This window comes from Lemur catta, chromosome 7 (assembly GCF_020740605.2).
Source record: "Lemur catta isolate mLemCat1 chromosome 7, mLemCat1.pri, whole genome shotgun sequence".
NCBI classification, from domain to species: domain Eukaryota; kingdom Metazoa; phylum Chordata; class Mammalia; order Primates; family Lemuridae; genus Lemur; species Lemur catta.
In genome coordinates, this window is record NC_059134.1 from 57,614,736 (window position 1) to 57,636,644 (window position 21,909).

A 21,909-nucleotide genomic window follows, 5' to 3' on the forward strand; every position below is an offset into this window, starting at 1 on the left:
ATCAGCCCTTTTGTGCTCCATTCTGGTGTAAGGATATGTTTTATAATATTGGATTTAGGTTTTATCTACTATTTATGGTTTGAAATGTTCAAAATCATCAGCTATACTAAATTTGTAATTGGTACTTATGTTTAAGGCAGTTTAATCAAGTTTATTGTTCAAATATTCAAGAGGTTTTCAACGTTTTATTGGATATGAGTTTAATAAACTGAGCACTAAAGTTTATGTAGTTCTGCATATTTCTCTCAAGCCCAAAGACCTCTCATGCATTGAGCAATCTATTAATAATAAAAAACACAAAAATAGATCATTGAATATCTTTTTATTGATTATGTAAAAAATTATTATAAAACTATTTTAAAAGGGAAATGAGTTCTCTGAACTTTATTCTTTCATCATTATATGACTCTGGTGTTGTAACAACAGATACGCCCACTTGAAAGCTTTTCAATAGTGACTTTGTTCTAAGAAAGCAGACTGACCTACTGACAGAACTTGAGGAGTTACACTGAAACATCTGGCCAAATTCAGTAGTGCCTTAAGCATCCCAATGGAACAAGGTCAAGTAAAAAGCAGAAGGTAAGTTAAAGCTATCACCCTATTTCATTTAGGTAAGCATCTGTGGCCTCTTCAGCTACAATTTGAGATTAACCTCAAGGTGTTTTGAAAAGAGAATAAAATATGCAGTGACAGGCACTGGAGCCACTGTCAGTAGTGATTCTGTGCCTCGGCTCCTCAAGGCAAAAGCTAGTGTACAGTCATGGTAACCCTGTCCTGCTTCCCTTAATAGGTAATTAATTATGCCCAAATGACAATATATAAGAGTGCAAAGGATTATTATTAACAAAGTTTTCTGAAAGTAAAAGTTCTTATGAAAAGCACAAAATTACCTCAAATTCATTTTTTGAAAGAAGTTGGGTACAAACTAGATATTAGGATGATAACCATCTCACAATTTCCTTAATAAAAAAACAGTAGTCATCAGAATTAAGCTCTTTATTCATCTTTCTCATTTCAAAGAATGATGGTAGTTTTCATGGTACAGAGAGCATTCCGGGCACTTGGCATCATAAAGCCAAGGCACACTCAGAACACACTGAGCCTCAGCATCTCCCCTGGAGTCCTGCAGAAGTGGCAGTTACAGAAAATCCAATCAGGGACAGAGGGGAAATGCCACTTAAATGAAAACCCCAAATCAAGACTTGGCTTTGGGCTTGGGCTATGATCCGTGGGACATCCAGACAGGACCAAGTTCCAGCCGGAGAAAGGCCCATTCCCAGGAAGTAGTACAACTTGACCTGGAGCAGGCCAGGACAGAGAACACTCACTTAGGCTGAGTATTCAGCAGGTTTCAAATGTTACCCAATCCATAGAGTGATGCAACATCCTCCTTCCTGTGGCGGAACTCCCCTGGCCTCCTCAGTTAGCTCCAGAGGGCCAAGGGTCTTTGACTCACTCATTCACTCAGTATATCTTTACTACCGTCTACTCTGTTCCAGGCTCTGTGCTGGGTGCAGAGGACAAAGGGAAGAATCAGACATAGCCCTTACCTTCAGGGGATTCAGAACGAGATAGAAAAAGCATATATTTACAGATAAGTCGCTGTGACTCACAGTGTAAAGGACACAATTCACAGCCTAGAAGAGGCCTAGAGGGTACCACACAGACAACAACACATGGCCGCCTGTGGTAAGGACCAAAGGGAAGCTCAGACTGTGAACTCTGGCACCACAAGAGAAGGATGACAAGGCACCTACTGGAATAACGCAGTGGGGAAAACTTAGGGCCTATGAGTGAGCAGCCTCATCTGACTAAAGTAGAGATGCCAATCCCTACTGCCCCCAGAGGAGGCCGTGCGGCCTCAGGCTGACCTCTGGGGGTCCTCTGGGCTACCCAGCAGGCAGGGTGAAAAGTCCCTCGCCTATGGCTGCAGCTGCACGATGTCCTGTGGATACGTGAGGGGAGACTGGTGACCAGGAGAGACAGGCCCGAATGAAGCATTCAAGCAATAAGGGCCTTGCTTTGAATCTCAGAGGCACGAGCGGGACCCGGAGGCTGAATGGGTAGGAGACTAGCCTGAGTACATACCAGCTGCAGGAGGCCCCCTCATGCTTCCTACACTCCCCGTGGTGGGCATGTGTGCGGGATGGATCCATTCTACAAGGGTCCAAGGGACAGGGTAGGGGCTGCTGAGGGCAAAGGACCGCAGCCTATTAGATAGTCCTCTTTTCATGCCTTCACTTTATAGGCTCCTACCTGTTGTCCTCTTTTCTTTACAGCTGCCACCACCTGCCCTATCTTTTCCACTCTGCACAACTGAGGGCGGCTGAAATGGGCTCAGTTAGGCTACCAGTATCATGGTATAGGTCCCTGAAGGCCTCGGGTAATTGGCACACAGTTGGCGTACATACATGGACAAATTAAACCAGCTTACAGATGCAGGGCTGGGTGAGACCTTCTCTGCAGGCTAAGCTGCTGGCCTGTGCAGGTGTCTCCCCCTCCCACGGGTTTCAGGGAACGGCCCCAGCCTGTTGTCATTTCTTCTCCACAGCAGCTACCACCTACACCATCTCTCTAGCCTAGGCCTCATGTCTCTGCCACTTTCTCTCTCTCCCTAAAGTGCTAGGACTCTGATCTGCTGTTCTTTTTCTTCACAGATGCCATCACCCACTGTTCAGCTCTTGAGTCCTCATTCTGGATTTCCCCTGTCCCCAGCCCTCTTTTCTTACTATTCCTGCAATAAGCACATAGGCTCTTTCCCAATTAAGAGTTTCAGTGCCAGTCATTAAGAAGCAGCAAATATGAGGCAAGGAGAAGGAGTAAGAGGAGGCCAATTTAGAGATGGGCCTCTTGTGAGCACTGGTAGTAGACATCTCTGGTCCAACTGGCATGGGACCAAGGTCCCTGCCTTGACTCCCTTCTTGGATAGTCCTAAAGAAATCTCGATATTCTCCTTCTCTGCATCCTTGAGCCCTGATTACAGGACTTAGCCATCCTTCTTATTCCTATTCACTTGCAGATAGTACTCAGGAAAGCTCTGCTGAACAAGGAGTTTCTACCACTCAGGAGGGGGCTGCCTTTTTAATCCTCTCCCCTTCCCCAGTTCCCCCCTGCACCACCAAACCTGCCCACCCCTAGACACCCACCGCCCTCCACTTGCCGATCTGTCGGAGCTCTTCCCTGACACTGGGCTTCATATAAGGAAGTAGAGGGAAGCAGTCATACATTACTTCATCCAACAACTGGAAGGTCCTGCATGTCAGGCTAAATGTCCTTCAGTAGGCAGTGGGGAGCCACAGATGACTCTGAACCAAGGAATGGCAACAGGAAGTACCTTGCATTATACACTCAAGAAATATTTAGATAAATGTATACATGAGTGAATGAATGATCGTAACTGTGTATTAGGAAGATTAGTTTGGCAAATGTATGAGAGGCTAAAGGAACTTTTTAAAGACACTAAGCCATGACCTTAAGCAATATGCTAAAGTAGGCAAAGTTAACCTCTCTACTTTCAACCTGTAGGACCCTCCTCCACCCAACTGGTACAACTGCAACCCACAGCCTCCTAGGGTCTATTCTGTGACTAAGACTTGCTCACTGTGGTCATTACCCAGCACCAAATATATTTAGTTGATACCACTTTAAGGCATTATTCTCCTAAAACAGGGACAAAAATAAATCTCTCATGATAGAATTTCTGCCACAGTAACAGGCTGTGGGATAGGAACAACTAATCTGGTATCACCTGAGAGACTCAGCACTGGCTAAGTTCACCACCAAAACTATTAGACAAAAAGGCATCCCGACTTCACAACTAGTGATTCCAGTGGGTCCAAACAAATGGGCCTGATGCAGAGGTCCGGGGGTCCAGACCTAGCAGTGAAGACCTTGTCCACACGTAAAGGAGCAGCTGTGCCAGGACAATCTGAGAACAAACTTGAGGGAAACCCAGCAGCCTGGACAAGCCCTTGGACAGATGACTCCAGGCGCGCTGAAGATGCAACTAAGACAATGACATCAGGAGCTCTCATCGCCCCAACTTGTAGCCCAATATCTACAAACTATCTCATCAGCTGCATTTATTTTCTTGAATTTTTTCCCTCTTCTAGCCCCATAAACCGTGAGCTCCTTGAGGGTAGAGACTGTGGGAAGTTTTGTCCAGTGTTTTAAAGTCCTAACCCATGTCCTTTTCACATCAGGGACAATCCTAATAAATGAACTTCAAGCTCATCTTTCACTGGGGTAATGCCATTAGATCCAATAAGCACTATTATCAAGGGCCACTGGCATTGAGCTTCTCATTTTTCTCCCAAGAAAATGATGCTTTCTGAATGAGGAAAGGAAGGTTGAGCAGATCTACAAAGCTGGAGAAAGTAGATGACCTCATGATTCTACTGTTTTGCTCAATTCGTCTAGGATAGAGAGCCTACAGAGCTCTGAACATGATTAAAAGGATAAAAATGTTATTAAAAATGGAACAAACCATCCACATCTTCCTTTCTGCCATGACACCTGCTTATAACCTCATACTTGGATGACAGGCGAGTCATCTGACAAGATAAGTCCTCTCTGATTTCCATTGTGAGATCAGAGTCCTTTAAGCAGCCAGGATTTGCAAATCATGGAGCATGCAGGTACCCTGCCTCTCCTAGGGATGGGAAGATGAGAAATCACAGAACCAGTCCTCTCATTTTACAGATGGAGACCTGAGGCCAGAGTTCAGGTGACATGTCCAACGTCCTAAAGCGAGCCAGTGGCAGAGCCAGGACCATATCCTGCTCTTCCGACTCCCAGTTCAGTGCTCTTTCCACTGCAGTAGCTATGGCAAAATTGTCATGCTGTTCTTTGGAGGGGCAGAAGTGAAAAAAGGTAGGCAATAAAATATTGTTTTGGGATTCTCTGTAGGCTCTAGTAACCTCTGTTATCCTGCCTGTGGTTGCCATTTCCTCCTACAGAAGAAGGTTGGTTCCTAAGCCCATTAGTTAGTCTTGAAGTGGCTCAGATTCCTACCAGGGCTGGTGCAGTCCTCCTGCATGTGGCTCAGGATCTCTTGGTCTGTAAACAGGCGGAAGGCAATCTGCTCACACTCCCGCTTGATCCCACATTCAAACAAACACCCAAACAAGCCCTCCTCCTCCAGAGCAGCCAGATCAGAGTAGCCACAGGGCCCGCAGTGCAAGATCCAGGGGCGGGACCAGCAGGCAGCCTCCAAGGGGGTCTGGTTGAGGTAGATACCTAGGTCAACCCTCCGTTTCTTACTGACTGGGTGGGAGTACAAGAGCCACGATTCTGAGGGTGTTCCAGCTTCCTCCTCCAGCCTCAGTGAACTGTCTGGCAGAAGGCTCTGCTGAATGGTGGAAGCATCTTTGCCACTAGGGTCCTGGCACCTATGTGGGATCCCCAGGGGCCAGAAACTCACCACACTGCCTTGGCAGCCATGTGGGGGCTCACGGAGCTGTCGGCTCAGGGCTGGTCTCTGAAAGCATTCACCATAGTCAGTGCTGAGAGCCTCTGCCCGGTGCCTGTTTGGTGTCCGGGCACTGCAATATAGCACAGGGTGGCCAGCCCTCCCAGTCACCTCTGCCACTTGGCACTCCACTGTCACCATGGGCCTAATAAGCCTGCCGTGGTGCCATGTGACCCCCAGGTCATCACTGTAGATCATCAGAGAATGAGGCCTGGCTTTACATGGTAGCCTCAAGCAAAAGAACCAGTAAGGGATGTAGTAGGTGTATGCAGGGATGACCAGCCTCCCCGACTGCAGCTGGACACCGTGACCTGGGCCCACAGCAAACGTGGCCCAGTGTTTCATCTCTGGGCCAATGACCTCCTTGGTCAAGTCCCTCAATTCACCCCACGAACACCCAGCGTCCTGACTGCAGATGAAGCAGAGGCGGGCAGCGTTCCTGCCCGACACGATCTGTTGATGCTCGGTGACATGGTCCCGCACACAGATGAAGAACAGGAACACACGACCACTCTTCCGCTCCCACACAGGACAGGGGTTCATGGTCCGATGCCCAGGCAGCGTGGCTTCCATCAGTGGCTTCAGGGGTCCCCACTAGACAAGGGGACATGAGAGAGAGTAGGAGTGAGATACTAATAAGAAGATATGAGACTCCTTAAAAGTATTAGTACTTTGCATAAATAAGAAATAGATGATATTGAAATCTACAAAATCATGAAGGCCCAAATATCACTAAATGCTCAAGTATTACAGGATGACTCATAAAGCTGGAAAGAGACAATGGTAAATATTGCATGTCCTGTCCCCTGTGTCTGGAATGCTCTTCCTCACCTTATCTAAACTTTCAAATCATTCTCCCATACCCAACTCAAAAGTCACTCCTTTATGAAGCCTTCCCTGAAACTCCCTAACAAATTATAGCATTTATTGTATAGCAATGTAATCTTTCCATAACTGTCTCCCTTCCTAGACTAGGAGCCTTTTGAAGATAGAAACCAAATTACACTAATTTTTTACCTCCAGATGTATCACATGATAGGAGCTAAATAAACCTTTTTACAAAGAAAGAAAAAAAAAGGAGTAAAGAAGAAAAGAAAGAAAAGAAAAAGGAAGGAAAGAAGGAAGGAAGGAGAGAGGGAAAAGAAAAGGAAGAAAATCAAGGCAGGCAAATAGGGAAGGTCTAGGCAAATAAGGGAAAATTTAAGACAACGATTTTTTTCCTTCCTGTACTGAGACGGCAATTCATAAGTGTTGTTGAAAGCTCAAGCTTGGAAGTCAGAGGCACCTAGTTCAAACCCTGCTTTTTATCACTTATTTTGTGGCTTTGGGCAAATTACTTTACTTTACCTGAATTTCTTCTTTTGTGAAATGAAGAATTTAATAACATCCTCACAGAGGAACTGTTATAAGGATACAATGAGATAATGTCTAATCAGACATATCACAAAGCAAGGTCTAATCTCCCTGATATGTTTTTAAAACAACACTAGAAATTGGTAAGAAAATTTCTAAGAAACCAATATAAATGGGCAAAGGGAAAGATCAGACATCTACCAGAAAAAGAAAAAAAATGAAAATACATTCAACCTCTTACATAAACAAGAAATGCAAATTAAAACTAAACTGACATAGCATTTTTCATCTAACAAATTGGCAAAATCATAAAGCTTGACAATCCTCTGTTGGCAAAAATGTGAAGAAACAGGTACTGTCATGGTTCAATCCTTATATGGGACATATCAAAATTACAAATACACATACCCTTTCCCAGCATTCCCAATTCTGGGAATTTATCCTAAGATGTATCTGCTCATCAAATTAAGTATGTATAATATTATTCTCTGTAGCATTGCTTGAAATAGCAAAATACTGCAAACAGCCCAAATATTCATCACTAGAGGACTGGTGAAATGAACACATAATACATGGGATTTAAAGAAAAAAAAAAGACCAAATAAAAAAATAATTAAAAATTTAAACAAATTTTTTTTAAAAAGAAGATCTTTTTTTCTATATATATTGATATGAAAAGACTTCCATAATAAATTATTAAATGAACAAAGCAAAATACACAACAGTGCACGTAATATGCTTCTATTTGCCTAAGAAACGTGGAGGAAAGGGACTTCTGGTCACAGGAAACTAAGTAATTTGACCAACTTCTACTGAGAACCAGAAAAGATAGGAAAAATATTAAAACAAATATAAAACTATCTGTTTGAAAGCACCAGAGAGCAAACAAGGCAATGATGAATTATATGCCAGGAACTGAGGGTTCATTCAGAGGTTGGCTGGGTACTTCAAGTTGCCTTTCCCTTTAGGGTAGCCCTATGATTTCTCAAAGAGGTAACTGAGAGGCTGAGAAGCTGAGCAATTCATTTGACAGCCTTTTGGGGACAGGAAGACAAAGCTTAGAGGCTCTGGTAAATCCTGCATAATTTGAGACAGAACGTTAGTTGAAGGGCTAAATCGTAGGAATAAGGGTGGAACGAAGGCAGACCAGGCTTTACAACCACCACTCTAGAAAACTGGCTGGCATTATCTACTGAAGTGGAACATACACATACCATATGACCCAGTAATTCCACTCCTAGGTACATACCCAGCAAAAATGCAGGCTCATAGTATCATATTCATAGCAGCACTATCTATACTAATAAAAGCTTGCCCAAATAGCCAACAACAGTAGGATGGATCACTTAATGGTGGTATATTCACACAATGGAATACTATGTAACAATGGAAGTAAACAAATTACAGTTTGACACAATTTGGGTAAATCTCAAGAACACAATATTGAACAAAAAAAAGCCAGACATAAAGAATACACAGATTAAAAACAAGCTAAACTCAACTCTAGAGCTATAAATCAGCACAGTAATTACCTTTGGGAAGGAGAGAGGGGCCATAAGAGAAGTTTCTCAGGTGCTGGCAATATTCTATTTCTCAGAATACTGGTAGTGATTTTTATGTATAATGAGTCCACAAGTATAGCTCTGTCGTAACTAATCAAGCTTGCATTTATTTATGTTTTGTGCATTTGACATTTATGTTTTGTTTTCCAGGTATACATTATCACTTCACATTTTAAAAAGGTTTAAAAGGGGGTGTTAAGAATATGCACTTATTTTTCTTTGCTTCTGTATGAAGTAGCACTGAAAAGATAAGAGTGACTGCCTGTAGGAGGTAGGGGAATAGGAATGGGATGCATACCTTTTAATACTGTTTTTATTTTTCAGCTACATGAATGTATTAACTACCTAGAACAAAAATACATTTAAAAAAATTAATTTCTCTATGAACTGGCAAAACAAATTAAGCAAAGCTCAGATCACAGAATCTCAGAGCCATAATGGACCACAGGAATTATCTAGTGTCAATTACCATCTCACAGAAGAGTCTCCTCTAAGTCTTCTGGATAAAAGACTATTCAGTCTCCCCTGGAACTAGGCTAGTGACAGGGAATTCAGTATCCCTGGGGCAACCCATTCTATGCCAGAGTGCCTTGTGCACTATACACACCTCAAAGATACGTAATAAAGTCAGCTTAATTATTGAGCAGTCTAGCTGTTGGGAAGTCAGAAGCTCAGTCATCCTTAGTGGATGAAATGAGAGGAGAAAATGATTTGGGCTGGCCAGATATGTCTAATATACACTTGACATGAAGGTGGAAGAAACAGTAAGTAAAGCAGAAAAGCCTTGGAATCTAAGATGATCTCATCCAGCGGGAGCAATGGGATATAGCAAACAAGCTAAGGCTTGACAGAGATAAAAAAAACAAGGTCGTGAGCTTAAAAGTCTGGATGGGAAACCTGATTAAAGAACAAATGTAATGGTCAAAAAGAATATGAAAAGATGCTCAGCATCACTAGTTATTAGGGAAATGCAAATCAAAATCACAAAGAGAAAACACCTCACACCCATTATGATGGCTACTACAATGTCCCACCACACCCCCACCCCTCACACAAACAGAAAATAACAAGTGTTGACGAGGATGTGGAGAAACTGGAATGCAGGTGCACTGTTGGTGGGAATGGAAAATGGTGCAGCCACTATGGAAAATGGTATGCCAGTTTCTCAAAAAATTACATATAGAATTAACATATGCAGCCAGCCATGGTGGCTTACGCCTATAATCCTAGCATTTTGGGAGGATTACTTGAGCCCAGGAGTTTGAGACCAGCCTGAGCAATAGTGACACCTTGTCTCTACAAAAAAATTTTAAAAATTAGCTGGCTATGGGGGTGTGTGCCTGTGGTTTCAGCTACTCAGGAGGCTGAGGGAGGACAGGAGGATAATCACTTGAACCGAGGAGTTTGAGGTTGCAGTGAGCTATGACACCACTGCACTCTAGCCTGGGGAACAGAGTAAGACCCTGCCTCAAAAAAAAAAAAAAAAAAAAAGAGATTTACCTATGATCTAGCAATTCCACTTCCAGGCATATATATATGTATATATATATATATATATATATATATTTATATATTTATATTCATATATATATCTCCAAAAAAATTAAACAGCAGGGCCATAGAGATATTTTATACCCTTAATTCATAGCAATGTTATTCACAACAGCCAGTAGGTGGGAGCAACCCAAGTGTCCATCAAGAGATAAATGGATAAACAAAATGTAGTATATAAATACCATGGTATATTAATCAGCCTTAAATAGGAAAGAAATTCTGACACATGCTACAACATGGATGAACTTTGAAGACATTATATTAAGTGAAATAACCCATCACAAACACTATACGATTCCACTTATGAGGTATCTAGAATAGTCAAATTTACAGAAACAGAATGTAGAATAGTGGTTGCCATGCTGAGGAGAGGGAGAAATGGGGAGCTGTTCAATGGGTATAAAATTTCAGTTCTGAAAGGTGGAAAAGTTCTGAAAGGTGGAAAAGTCCTAGAGATTGGTTGCACAACAATTTGAATATACTTAACACTACTGAACTATACATTTAAAAAATGGTTAAGATAGTTAGATGCATTTTATCACAATTTAAAATTTTTTTAAAAGAACAACAAATGTGAAAAAGACTTGGAGGGTCTGGCTAACCATCTATTCAATATTAGTTCATTGTGTTATGCAGCTGCCAAAGAAGTAAATGCTATTTTAACTTAGACTGCAATAAAAGCGTATGCCATTGCTGAGCTGGTCAGTCTACCCTTGGAGTCCCAAGTTCAATTCTGAGTATCACACTTTGAAAAGGGACACTGACATCTCAGACCAGATCCCAAGGATGATAATCACAATTTTCAAGGGACTAGAAACCAAATCAGGACTGTGGCCTAATGTGCTACTGAAAGAAATGAAGCTTCTTAGCCCAGAAATAGAAGACCAGAAGGCATGAACACAGCTTCCTGGTACTTCAAAGAGTAGTTCTTTGCAAAAGGGACTTTATCTATATTATGTATAGATTGACTGCCCCGGAAGGCAGAAGAAGACCAATGGGTAAACGTAGGGAAGACAGGAGAATCTTATTAAAAAAAAAAAAACTTAACAGTGGCCACAGGATTAAGTCCCTCATGTGAAGAGTTGTGCAAGCAGACCCTTTATGGAAAATGACTAATGTTGAGTTCTTACTATGTAATGTCTATTATTAATTATATGTTGCAGATGATGAAACAGGGCAGAGTCAAGTATCCAAGGTCACATTGCCAATAAATGGTAGGTCCTGACTAACTCCAAAGCCATGCTCTTAACCACTAAGCCATTAGTAGCTACCAACGGAATACAGAAGATTTCTATATTGGGAAAGAAGTTGGGCTCATGATTCTTCTAACTTCAAGATTCTACAGTTAAATAAACCAGAGAAAGAAAGTAAATAAATAGAGAAGAGAGAATGAGTTAAAGTGGATAAGTTTGTGAATATGTGTAACTACTAGGTAGTGAGGTTATGCAACAGGTGTGGTCTGATACAAAATGCTTGCTGGGCACAGTGGCTTGCACCTGTAATCACAGCTACTTAGGAGGCTGAGGTGGGAGGATCTGCTTGAACCCAGGAAGGAGTTCAAGGCTGTAGCGTCCCATGATTGTGTCTGTGAATAGCCACTACACCACAGCCTGGGCAACACAGAGGGAGCCTATGTCAAAAAATGAATTGGCTGGTCCGAAGGTAGTGGCTGGTCTCACTTGATTGTTCATAGTCACTTACAGATTGAACTCCTTGTTCTACTACTTTCCCGCCTTCTCACTACTGCCCTAGACTAGTCTTAAAAAAAAAATTAATTAATTTAAAAAAAAGAGGTTAGGCATAGTGGCATGTGCCTGTGCTACTCGGAAGGCTGGGGCAGGAGGATTGCTTGAGCCCAGGAGTTTGCAGCCAGCCTTGCCTATCTCTTAAAAAAAAATTTTTTTCATAAAGAAAAATATTTAACAGCACACTGTAATGGAAAGAGCAACATGACCACAGGCAATGCCTATCCTAAAGGAAATGAAAGAGCTAGACTCTTGACAAGATAAGATAATGAAAGGATGGGAACGGAAAATTCCCTAAAGTAAAAAATTTCACCATAGGGAAACATGAGCCAATGTCATCAAAAGCAAGGACACAGGTTGCTGGCAAGGCCCGTGTTCAGCACAGAAGCATTTGCACTATAATAGCAGAACAAGGCATCTGCTATGGATACAAAGGTTTAAATGTGAGATTTCAGATATCTGTAGGTAGAAAAGCAGGGCAGGTTAGGGGAATTAAAGTACCTATTATGAAGATACATACAGAGAGAAAGAAATGATATAAATACATATTTTTTCCAAAAGACTATCAAAACCATTATCTCATTTGACTCACTATAGCCTGCCCTGGTAGAGAAGAAGGCAACAATAGGAAACACAGGCATACACCTTGTTTTACTGTGTTCACTCGATTGCACTTTGCAGATACCGAAGGTTTGTGGCAACCCTGCATGGAGCAAGTCTATGGGCATCATTTTTCTAACAGCATGTGCTCACTTTCTGTCTGTGTCACATTTTGGTAATTCTCGTAGTAGCTCAAGTTTTGTTATTATTATTATATCTGTTATGGTGGTCTGTGATCAGTGATCTTTGATGTTACTATTGTAATTGTTTGGGGGCATCACAAACCACACCCATATAAGACGGCAAAAAATTGATAAAAGTGGTGTATGTTCTGACTGCTCCACTGACCAGCTATTATTCAGTCTGTCTCCCTCTCCTTGGGCCTTCCTATTCCCTCAGACACAACAATGTTGAAAATAAGCCAATTAATAACCCTACAATGGCCTCTAAGTGTTTAAGTGAAAGGAACTGCCTAGCATCTCTCACTTTGAATCAAATGCTAGAAATGGTTACACTTAGCGAGGAAGGCACGTCGAAAGCCAAGATAAGCCAAAAGCTAGGCTTCTTGTGCCAAACAGCTGGCCAAGTTGTGAATGCAAAGGAAAGGTTCTTGAAAGAAATTAAAAGTGCCACTCCAGTGAACACATGAATAATCAGAAAGTAAAATGGCCTTATTGATGATAATGAGAAAGTTTCAGTGGTCTGGATCGATCAAACCAGCCACAACATTCCCTTAAATCAAAACCTAATCCAGAGCAAGGCCCTAACTCTCTTCAATTCTATGAGGACTGAGAGAGGTAAGAAAGCTGTAGAAGAAAAGTTGGAAGCTAGCAGAGGTTGGTTCATGAGGTTTAAGGAAAGAAGCCACCTCCAGAACATAAAAATACAAGGTGAAGCAGCAAGTGCTGATGTAGAAGCTGCAGTAAGTTATCCAGAAGATCTAGCTAAGATCATTTATGAAGGTGGCTACACTAAACAACAGATTTTCAATGCAGACGAAACAGCCTTCTATTGGAAGAACATGCCATCTAGGACTTTCATAGCTAGAGAGAAGTCAATGCCTGGCTTCAAAGCTTCAAAGGACAGGCTTACGCTTCTTAGGGGCTAACGCAGCTGATGACTTTAAGTTGAAGCCAGTGCTCATTTAGGGCAAAAATCCTAGGATCCTTAAGAATTTTGCTAAATCTACTCTGCCTGTGCTCTATAAATGGAACAATAAAGCCTGATGACAGCACATCTGTTTATAGCATGGTTTAATGAATGTTTTAAGCACACTGTTGGGACCTACTGCTCAGAAAAAAAAGATTCCTTTCAAAATATTACTGCTCATTGACAATGCACCTGGTTCTAAGAGCTCTGATAGAGATGTACAAGATTAACATTGTTTTTATGCCTGCTAATACAACATCCATTCTGCAGCCCATGGATCATGTCATTTCAAATTTCAAGTCTTATTAATTAAAGTCTTATTATTTAACTATAAAATAGATATATTTTATAAGTCTATAGCTGCCATAGATAGTGATTCCTCTGATGGAGCTTGGCAAAGTAAATTGAAAACCTTCTGGAAAGGATTCTTCATTCTAGATGCCATTCAGAACATTCATGATTCATGGGAGGAGGTCAATACAGCCACATTAACAGGAGTTTGGAAGAAGTTGATTCCAACCCTCATGGATAACTTGGAAGCGTTAAAGACTTCAGTGGAGGAAGTAACTGCAGATGTGGTAGAAATAGCAAGAGAACTAGAATTAGAAGTGGAGCCTGGGCCAGGTGTGGTGGCTCACTCCTGTAATCCTAGCACTCTGGGAGGCCAAGATGGGAGGATTGCTTGAGGTCAGGAGTTCAAAACCAACCTAAGCAAGAGTGAGACCCCCATCTCTACTAAAAATAGAAAAATTAGCCAGGCATCAAGGCACACACCCGTAGTCCCAACTACTCAGGAGGCTGAGGCAGGAGGATTGCCTGAGCCCAGGAGTTAGAGGTTGCAGTGAGCTGTGATGAGGTCACTGCACTCTAGAGTGAGACCCTGTCTCAAAAATAAATAGATAAAAATTAAAAAAATAAAAACTTGAATAAGGTGTTGCTTCTTATGGATGAGCAAAGAAAGTGGTTTCTTGAGGTAGAATCTGCTCCTGGCGAAGATGCTGTGAACATTGTTGAAATGACAACAAAGGACTGTTGTCATAGTTGATAAAGCAGCAGCAGGGTTTGAGAGGACTGACTCCAATTTGGAAAGAAGTTCTACTATGGGTAAAATGCTGTCAAACAGCATGACATACAACAGAGAATCTTTCATAAAAGGAAGAGTCAATCGATGTGGCCAACTTCATTGTCTTATTTTAAGAAATTATATACATAAGCAGAAAATGCATCTACAAAAAAATTAAAAAAACAAGAAATTACCACAGCCACCCTAACCTTCATCAACTACTGCCCTGATCAGTCAGCAGCCATTAATATCAAGGCAAGACCCTCCACCAGCAAAAAGATTATGACTCACTGAAGGGTCAGGTGATTGTTAGCAATTTTTAGCAATAAATATGTTTAAATTAAGGTATGTACTTTTTTAGACAATGGTATTGCATACTTAGACTACAGTATAGTGTAAATATAACTTTTATATGCACTGAAAAACCAAAAAATTCATGTGACTCACCATATTGCAATATTCACTGTACTGTGGTGGTCTGTAACCAAAACTGCAGTATCTTCAAGGTATGCCATTTAGGTCTGAAATAACCCTACAGCTCCCAGGCCAAAGACCAGCAACCCTTTTTTCTTCACTAAAAATACAGTAAAAGTATACAGCTTAAGAGCAAGGGCTCCAACTCCAGTTCTGTCACTGATTACATGTGTGCCCAAAGCAAGTCACTTAATTCTCAGGCCCGGTTGCCTCCTATAAAATGGGAATACTAATAGGTACCCCACATAAAGCACTTAGTAGTAGCAGCAGTATGGTGGTTCCTGTTATCCCCCCTTGGTCATCTGTTAAATGTGGTCTTGAGCAAGTTACATACCGCTTAGAGCACCAAGATCCCTCATCAGCAAAATGGGACTAACAGTGCTTACTCCCTTGAGTGATTTGTGAAGATTAAAGGGAATATAAATGAAACGCATGCCATATGTTAGCTGAATCTGAATGAACTGTGGAAGCCTCTGGAATCAGAGATTGAGTTTAAGTCTGCCTCTACTGCTGTATTATAGCTGCATGATCTTGAGCAAATGGCAACCTCTCTGGGCCTCAGTTTCCTCATCCGCAAAATGTGACTGACAACAGTACCTATGACACAGTGGCTACAAAGATCTAACATGCCCCAGGCACACAATAAGTACTCGGTAAGAGCCATTTGTTTTTTACTGTTTTTTTCCTCCTTAGCTCCCCACACAGGGCTTTTCCTGCACTGATGGGAAAATGAACAGACCCTGAAGTGCTCTGAGCTCTGTGGAGAGAAACGGAGGCCCAGGCTCAGATCTGGGATGAGGAGTCACCTGTACCGAGTGCCCAATCCTCAGCCCTCGCCTCAGCACCAGGTGGAGAGCATCCTCATCCCTGCTTGTGGAGCGCTTCTCCGCAAAGGCCAGGAGGGTGTGGGTGGGGGGCACGTAGAGCAGGGCGGGGATCCGGTAGGTAATCCCTTTCTTGTCTTCCTGCTGGAACAGAGGGCTGTTGAAGGAGCACGATGTCACTTCTTCCATGACCTCTGCAAGGACAGGAGGCAGCTCAATGTGTGTCCATATCCATGTGCTGGCCTGCATATAAGTTTTGCTCTATCATTCCATTTCTAGAGAGCAAACGGGAGGCACAGATGTACTCAAGTGTTTATTTTTTTATCCGAGGTTAACATGTGGTCTCAACAGCACAAAGCAAGCAATATACATTCTCACTTAACAAATCTATTCTCCAGACTCTATGAGAATCCTAAGCAGCCTGGGTCAAGTATATGTCTCTGCAGAGATGTTCTGCATTTGTTTCTGCCAAACATCTGCCATCATAACCCATTAACCCAGGGGCATTACCAGCCTGGGCTGTTTTCTAATGTTAGTTTCTTGGCTTGGGGTTTCTAGGCCATTTGGGTAATATGAATATAAACTCAAATCCACATGAATGAATGCCTGTGGTTTAGAATTGTCCAGGAAAACTTTTTTTCTGTACTAAAGGCTAGGATTAAAGGAAATCTTCCTTGTCATCTCTCTGTGTCAGTAGGGAGATTTTTTTCTTTCCTAGTTGCTAAGGTTTGCTATGGTTTGAATGCTTGTCCCCTCCAAAACTCATGTTGAAACTTAATCCCCAATGTGGCAGTACTGAGAGGTGGGGCATTTAAGAGGTGATTGGGTCATGAGGCTCTGCCCTCATGAATGGGTTAACAGATTAATGGGTTATCATGCGAGGGGCATTAGTGGCTTTATAAAAGGAGAGAGAGACCTGAGCTACCATGTTAGCATGCTCAGCCCCCTTGCCATGTGAGGCCCGGCACTGCCTCAGAACTGCAGAGTCCCCACCAGCAAGAAATCCCTCCTCAGATGTGGCCCCTGGACTCTGGACTTCTCAGCCTCCGTAAGTGTAAGAAATACATTCCTTTTCCTTATAAATTACCCAGTTTCAAGTATTCTGTCATAAGCAACAGAAAATGGATTAAGACCCTAGTTCACCCTATCAGAAGGTGTACACCCTACATAGGATATAGATTTTCAAGGGACCTACAGTGTAACCCATCTGGACCTGTAGCTTTGTTTGCTAACAACAGGCCTATCGAAGCCCAAGTTTCTAGTTAAGTGAAACCAGCAAACACCCAGTGCAGCTGAGGGCAGGTCAAGACCCTGACTACTCTGGTTTTCAGTTCAGGGTGGGTTTTCAGGCCCCTGGAGAATTCTTGTACTTTCTTGCAATTTCAGCTATTAAGGGCTTTGTTATATTTTATGCACCATTTACAGGTTAGCCAGCCTGCCATAATGCTGACAGTGGAAGTCCCTGAGTGCTTGTCTGGAAGAAAGCCAGGTGTTCCACCTCCCAGAGGCCCAAAAAGGCAATCAAGCCAGACATACAAAAACCAGGCTTAGAGTTGCTTTTTCCTCAAACCCTCTGTCACTCAAGCCCTATCTTACAAGTCATTTGTAAACATTTTCAGGCTGTAAGAACTTGGCCTTTAAGGCCTTCTTCATTTATTTAATAAATATTTCTGGGTGCCTACTCTGTATCGGGCCATAAGATATGTGCTGAGGAGACAGAGAAGACTCAGAGGTCCCTGCTCTCAAGAAACCCACATCCAGGTGAGGGAAACAGACGTAGAACATGGCGTAATCAGCACTGCTTTCGAGGGAAATACAAGAGCAAGTAGGAAAACAGAAAAGGGGCAGATCAAGGCACCAGAGAAGGATTTTTGGAGACGGTAACAACTGAACAAGTAAGCTCCTGCCTCACATAGTTATATGCTCTTCGTGGACTCACTTCTTTCAGACAGCCACATAGCTCGCTCCCTCAGCTCCTTCACTCCGATCACGCACCACCCAATCAGCGAGGGCTTCTCTGACAACTCCATTGCCCCTCCCTATCCTCTTTCCCTGCTCCACTCTCCACACACTCAGGACCTTCTGATGTCTCATATGTTACACTTAATACATACTACAAAATAGGCGCTCCATAAAGGGCAAGGATATGTCTGTTTTATTCACTGCTACACCCCTACATCTAGAACCATGCCTGGTGGTATGTGATGTGCACTCAACAAATAATTTGTTGCATGATTGAATGGCTGAGTGGACTGGATCTTAAAGAATGAACAGTGGGTTAAACACCAACTGAGGGTAAAAAGGAGACGAGCAGACAGGGTGGGTGTAAAAAGCCTACAGGTGACAGAAAACCCAGTGAGCTGTGGGAACTCTCGGTGGTTCAGTCTGACTACAGTGAGGTGGAGTACAAAAGCTGTGGGCAGAAATGGGACTGAAGGGGTCAGCAGAGTTCAGATCCCAGGAAATTTTGATACCTTATTAAGGTGTTTATTCCACAGATAGGGGCCACTCAAGAGTTTCTGACAGAGGAATGACATAATTCTTTTAGGCCTAGGCCAATCTCTTGGGCAGCTTTCTAGGCAATAAATTGTAGGGAAAAGTTGCACTGTTTTTGGTGACGGCCTCCTAGTGTGAATCGAGATGAACTTCCACCATAGCATATGAATGATTCATTTAGTCACTTGTTTCTAACTTAAAGAAGAGGGAAGAACCATGAGAGGAGCAAGAGAGGTGGCTTTGCTGAGTCCAGAAGAAAAGCCTCCCCTCACTCCAATCCTGGGCTCCCAACAGAGGAACCAAAAGCTAGGCAAGGGTAGGCTGTCTCCCCCACACAATACTAGAGCACACCTCTCCCACCCCAGTTCAGGCTCTCCTGCCGGAGAGGGCCAGGCTTTCTTCTGAATAAACATCTGTCCCTGAGCCAGGCTGGTACAATGGTTAAGAACATAGCCTTTGGACCACGCCAGGACTACATGACCTTGGGCATGTTACTCAACTTCGCTGTTTCAGGATCCTCACCTATAAAATTCAGTAGAGTAGTTGATAGAACTAAACTAAAATGCTTAAGTAAAGTGGCTGTTACAAGGCCTATGGCATAGTCTGAGTGCAGTATAGGGCAGTTATTATTTTTAGACTACCAATCACTGCATATTCTAGTTTTATTCCTTAAATCCTATGGATTATAATGATGATGATGATAACAATTACAACTCCCCTTACTAACAGCATTTAAATCGCTCTTCACCTCTGGGAAAGATCATACTTTAAAATCTTATAAGATAACACTTTAATTATGAGTTATATCAACACTACTAATCATCAGCCAACATGTGACTATTAGCTAACATCTAAACAGGAATTCTCCAGGTGATAAGAAGAATAGAGCAGAAGATAGGCATGGAGTGGAAGAGAAGGACTAGGAAAAAGAAAGGGAGAAGAAATGGGGAGACCACCAGAGGAGAAGCACAACTTGTCATATGGACTAGATTTAAGTCCCAGCTCCATTTGTTTTGCTGTGTGACCTTGTGCTGGGACCGAAGGGGTCAGCAGAGTTCAGAATCCATGACCTCTCTAGGTCATTCCTTGCTCATAAAATGTGGATAATAATACCCACCAGAGGCTGGGCGCAGTGGCTTATGCCTGTAATCCTAGCACTCTGGGAGGCCGAGGCAGGTGGATCGTTTGAACTCAGGAGTTCAAGACCAGCCTGAACAAGAGCGAGACCCCATCTCTACTAAAAATAGAAAGAAATTATATGGACAACTAAAAATATATACAGAAAAAATTAGCCGGGCATGGTAGCGCATGCCTGTAGTCCCAGCTACTCGGGAGGCTGAGGCAGGAGGATTGCTGGAGCCCAGGAGTTTGAGGTTGCTGTGAGCTAGGCTGATGCCACAGCACTCTAGCCTAGGCAACAGAGTGAGACTCTGTCTCAAAAAACAAAATAATAATAATACCCACCTACGAGGATAAATATGAAGAACCACTCAAAAGTGCTTTATAAACTTTAAATACATAGATAATATAAATAAAATAGATAGTATACTATAAATAGCATAAATAGTATAATATAAATAAAAGTCTTTTAATTATTATAAATTTTGATGTCTTCACAATTAGAGTCATTAATTTTTGTTAGGACTATGCTGATAATGTTGATGACAGTAGTAACATAGATGGACTCTGGCACTGACACCCAAACTTCTTCACACAAACTATGTGCTGGGACTAGGGATGGAGAAGAATAGATAAAGGTCAGCTTTGGAGTTGTTCATTTAAGCAGAGAATTCAAATTATTCATTGCTGGTCCATACAATCACCTTCTAATCAAGTCCTCCTTGCTTTCTTACTGGGAGAGAGTATAGTATAGTATGGACTCTGACGTTGGACTTGGCTTTGACACTTATTAGCAAGTCACTTTACCTCTGAGCCTCAGTTTCCTCACTTGTAAAATGGAGATAACAACACCTATTCCTCATGCTATAACAATAATGTAATTCCACAGCCTCCAATTAATCCAATGAGCCTCCAGTGAATCCCAGAAGGAGGACTCCCTATCTCACTTACTCCTAACAATTAATATTTAAGGGACGCCTTTTATTTGTCAGACCTTTGAAGATCCTGCAGGCTAAACCTTGTCAAGGTACAGATGGAAAATTCAGGCCCATAGAGGAGGAAACGCTTATAGAAGGTAGCAAAACCTGGACCATGACCCAGGTCTCCTAAATTCCAGCTCAGGGCTCTTTCTGCTGCCTACAGATCCCTCTCTAGTAAGAAGCGTTTTTCCCTCTCAGTTCCCTTTCATCTCTACAATGCCAATCCCAGGTTTAAGTATGGCATCAGTGAGAAGAAACAAAAATAGAACTGAACAACCCTCTCTGGCTATGTCAGTCCCAGCCGACTGGGTGGCTCTGACTCAATATTCCTTCAAGATTGGATTCAGGCCTGTAATCCCAACACTTTGGGAGCCCGAGGCGGCAAAGTTCGCTTGAGACCAGAAGTTGGAGACCCGCCTGGCAACAACACAGCAAGATCCCCTGCCTCTACCAAAAAAAGGAAGAAAAATTAGCCAGGTGTGGTGGCAGGCGCCTGTAGTCCCCGCTACCCAGGAGGATCTCTTGCGCCAGGTAGTTCCAAGTTACAGTGAACTACGGCCACGGCACTCCAGCCTGGGTGACAGAGCAAGACTCTGTCTCTAAAAAAACAAAACAGAAAAAACCCCCAAAACCCCGACGATTTCCTAAGCGCAGATGGCGCTGCAGAGCCTGTCCCCACAGTCACAGTGCCCCACTTTTTGGAGGGCTCTCTTGTCTCCCAACCCCGCTCACCTGCACGAGACCCCGGGTCCTCGGTCTGTCTCGGGTCAGAGCTGGGCGCGGGGCACTCTTCCATGGGGCGCGGGAACAGGCCTTCAGGTCTCAGATGCCAAAGACCCAGAGAGTGACCCGCACCGAGGCTGGGGAGACGGCGACAGAGAGGAGAGAGACGGGGAGAAAGAGAAAACAGATTGAGGACACCGAGACGAGCCCCGAGAAGCGAAGAAAGGGGGTGACGGCTGGAAAGAGGACGGCAGAGACACGGAGACAGACCCGGGACGGAAAGACCCGCCGGCGAGTAGCGGGGGCGGGCACCGGCGGAGGGAGGCGGGCCCTCGCGGAGGGAGGCGGGCACGGCTTGCAGGCCGCCCCCGGCAGGGGCCAGCCATAGGCCACCCGGCAGCCCGCCCCGCCCCCTCGCCGCGAAGCCTCCGCCGTCGCCCCCGGCTCCACCCCGCAGCCCCCAGCCCCGACCCCGCCGCGGCGTGGGGCCTGCGCGACCTCAGTCCACCGCCCCTCGGCTCAGCTCAGGCCCCGGGCCCGCCGCAGCTCCCGATGCCCGTTTCCAACCTCCCGTTTCCTCCCCTTCCCCTCCCCCTCCCCCTCTCCTGTCCCCTCCCCGCAAGCACCTGTACTGGTTGGTCTGTAACCAGGTATCACCACCTAAAGCCTCCCAGGATAGCCTGAGAGTTGAGCAAAGGTTCGGGCCTCAGAGGGGACTCCACAAAAACGACTGGAGGGCCACCCCCCTTGCAAAAAGTGCAAATAAAATATATATTAATATATAATTTATATTTGTG

At 43.5% G+C, this 21,909-nt stretch overlaps 1 protein-coding gene across 1 annotated transcript; it reads right to left on the reverse strand.

The window, feature by feature from the left end:
* Positions 1-2,641: 2,641 nt before the first annotated feature.
* Positions 2,642-21,408, reverse strand: NEU3 (neuraminidase 3). Its single transcript, XM_045555469.1, has 3 exons — positions 21,122-21,408; positions 15,777-15,988; positions 2,642-6,064 (listed from the first exon to the last, which is right to left on the reverse strand). The coding sequence occupies exons 1-3, from the start codon at positions 21,183-21,185 to the stop codon at positions 4,982-4,984; spliced, it is 1,359 nt and encodes a 452-aa protein (XP_045411425.1). The 5' UTR covers positions 21,186-21,408; the 3' UTR covers positions 2,642-4,981.
* Positions 21,409-21,909: the final 501 nt, after the last annotated feature.